At 55.5% G+C, this 2142-nt stretch overlaps 1 protein-coding gene across 1 annotated transcript; it reads right to left on the bottom strand.

Moving 5' to 3' along the window:
• Window positions 1-134: 134 nt before the first annotated feature.
• Window positions 135-1351, bottom strand: CABS01_17082 (alcohol dehydrogenase GroES-like domain-containing protein; the record flags this gene model as incomplete). Its single annotated transcript, XM_060550409.1, has 2 exons — window positions 135-901; window positions 982-1351. 2 exons carry the CDS (start codon window positions 1349-1351, stop codon window positions 135-137), a joined length of 1137 nt encoding a protein of 378 aa, XP_060397495.1.
• Between the last annotated feature and the right edge of the window lie 791 nt (window positions 1352-2142).

Raw genomic sequence — 2142 nt, 5'->3', positions numbered from 1 at the left:
ATGTATGCTTTTGTTGTATTGAGACATGATTCCAAAACTCCGAGCCGGGATATGGGGAGGAATTCGTATGTATTACTTAGACTGCCGCAGTTTCCTCTATATACAGACCGAAAGCCTCGTGCAATTAAGCCGTCCTACTCCGGAAAGCGGATGGCTACCTTGGTTTCCTTCTTTTCATTGAAGCGTTTGTAATACTCTGGTGCGTCCTCGATGCCAATAACTGCGCTGATCACAAAGCTTGGGTGGGCTTTGCCGCTGTTGATAAGGTCAATCAGCTGCGGAGCGTACGGCTTCGGATCAACGGCTCCTGTTCGGAAACTCAAGCCCTTGGCGAAGAAGGACGAGACGGGGAAGGGAATCGTGGGCGAGATGTCGCTGCCGTACGGTGCGCCAGGCGAATCGACCTGTGAACTATACACGCCCAATTGGCCCATGCCTCCTTTGAAATGCGCCACCTCAATCATCTGTCGTGTGATAATGCTCTCGTCCATCTCGAGGCTCGAGTTCAACGCCTCCATGCCGACACAGTCTACAGTGCGCATGACCCCGTCCGGCTCGCGAGCCAGAATCTGGGCGACGGGGTCTTCGTCAGCAAAGTTGATCGGGATGGCGCCGATGGAAGCGGCGAGAGCAAGGCGTTCTTTCACATGGTCGACGACGTAGACCTTGGACGCTCCACGCAGAATAGCCGAGTAGGCAGACAGCAGCCCAACGGGACCCGCCCCGAAAACGGCGACGGAATCGCCGGGTTCGAATCCGGTGTAGTCGATGCCGGCCCATCCCGTAGCGAAGATGTCCGAAACGGTCAGGTAGTCGCGCTCGATCGTCGAGTTGGCGGTTTCATGAGTCAACGGGATGGGGATCAGGTTGGCCTCAGCGAAAGGGACCCTCGCGTATTCAGCTATGCGTCTCGTAGTCAGCACATTGTCCACCACGCACGGCAGGTCCATTCAACAGGATTGCTCCAACCTTGAAGCCCACCGAGACCCATTTCACTGTTCCCGAAACCAAAGTATTCCTTCGACCTCGGCACCATCTCCAGATGATCCTCAGACACGGTGTCGGGAATGATGACATAGTCTCCGACGGCGAAGGAGGACACGGCGTCGCCGATCTCCGAGATGTAGCCGACGGCCTCGTGGCCCATGGCCCACGGCACCGCACCGCCCATGTAGCCGCGGTAGATGTGCAAGTCGGATCCGCATACGGCCGCCGTGGTCACCCGCACAACGACATCCGTCTCTTTCAGGATGGCTGGCTTGGCGACATCTTGAACCATCATTTCGAAAGGCGTGCCATGGTAAACAACTGCGCGCATGGTCGCGGCTGGCCAGGAAAGATTGAGTGACATTGCTAGATGTCAAAGAGTGTCGATGCTCGAAATAGTTGTGTGTATGAGGCGATGATGCGATTCTTGGTCCTCATTCACAAGAGGTTTGAGACTTTGAGACGTGGCGAGAGCCATAGTTATACGCGCACATGTCGCCAAACGATGCAGGCTTTCCTCTACTAACACAATTGATCGACTACGTTGGCACATGTTGTTGAAGCACGCGTAGCCTAGCCAGTTGGTGTAGCAAGTAGCTCGAGCAACAATTGTTGAAGAAGCAACAGGGTATGCGATGTGCCTCGCATGCGTCGAAATAGACGCTCCAGCCGATACGACTGTCCTCAATTGTAGAGCCATGGCTGCCGTATTCCGACATGCACATCAGCATCCCAAATGTGACGCTCAAAGGCGATCATCTCCACTCTGTCGAGATGGGGGCAGAAGATGAACTGGCCCAGAGCCCTTTCTGGCCTCAATCGGCAGCAAAAGACGACACGGCCCCTGCATGGTACCACCAGGGATGATAACGACCCACACCTGGAGCTTCGGCGCATATCTGGATTTACGACGGCAACAACCGTGGGAACATCGGAGCAGCTTTTCGCCGTTTCCAACAGGGCTTGAGGTTACAGACCGGCGCCACAAAGCGTCAGCCAGCCTGATGCAAGCCAAATCTTCTGCTTTGCAGTGGTCGAAGGGATAGTCGGGTGTAAAGGCAGCCTTGATGCAGGTTCCTTGAGGAGGCCGCCAGGAAAAAACCTTGCCTCAGCTTTCGGCTCTCCGAGCCAAGCGTGCCCCGCTCTTCACCAGAC

This window comes from Colletotrichum abscissum (genome assembly GCF_030869225.1).
Source record: "Colletotrichum abscissum strain IMI 504890 chromosome Unknown Scaffold_315.1, whole genome shotgun sequence".
NCBI lineage: Eukaryota > Fungi > Ascomycota > Sordariomycetes > Glomerellales > Glomerellaceae > Colletotrichum > Colletotrichum abscissum.
Note: the sequence above shows the minus strand (reverse complement) of the source record. Positions and strands in the feature narration are given on the sequence as shown.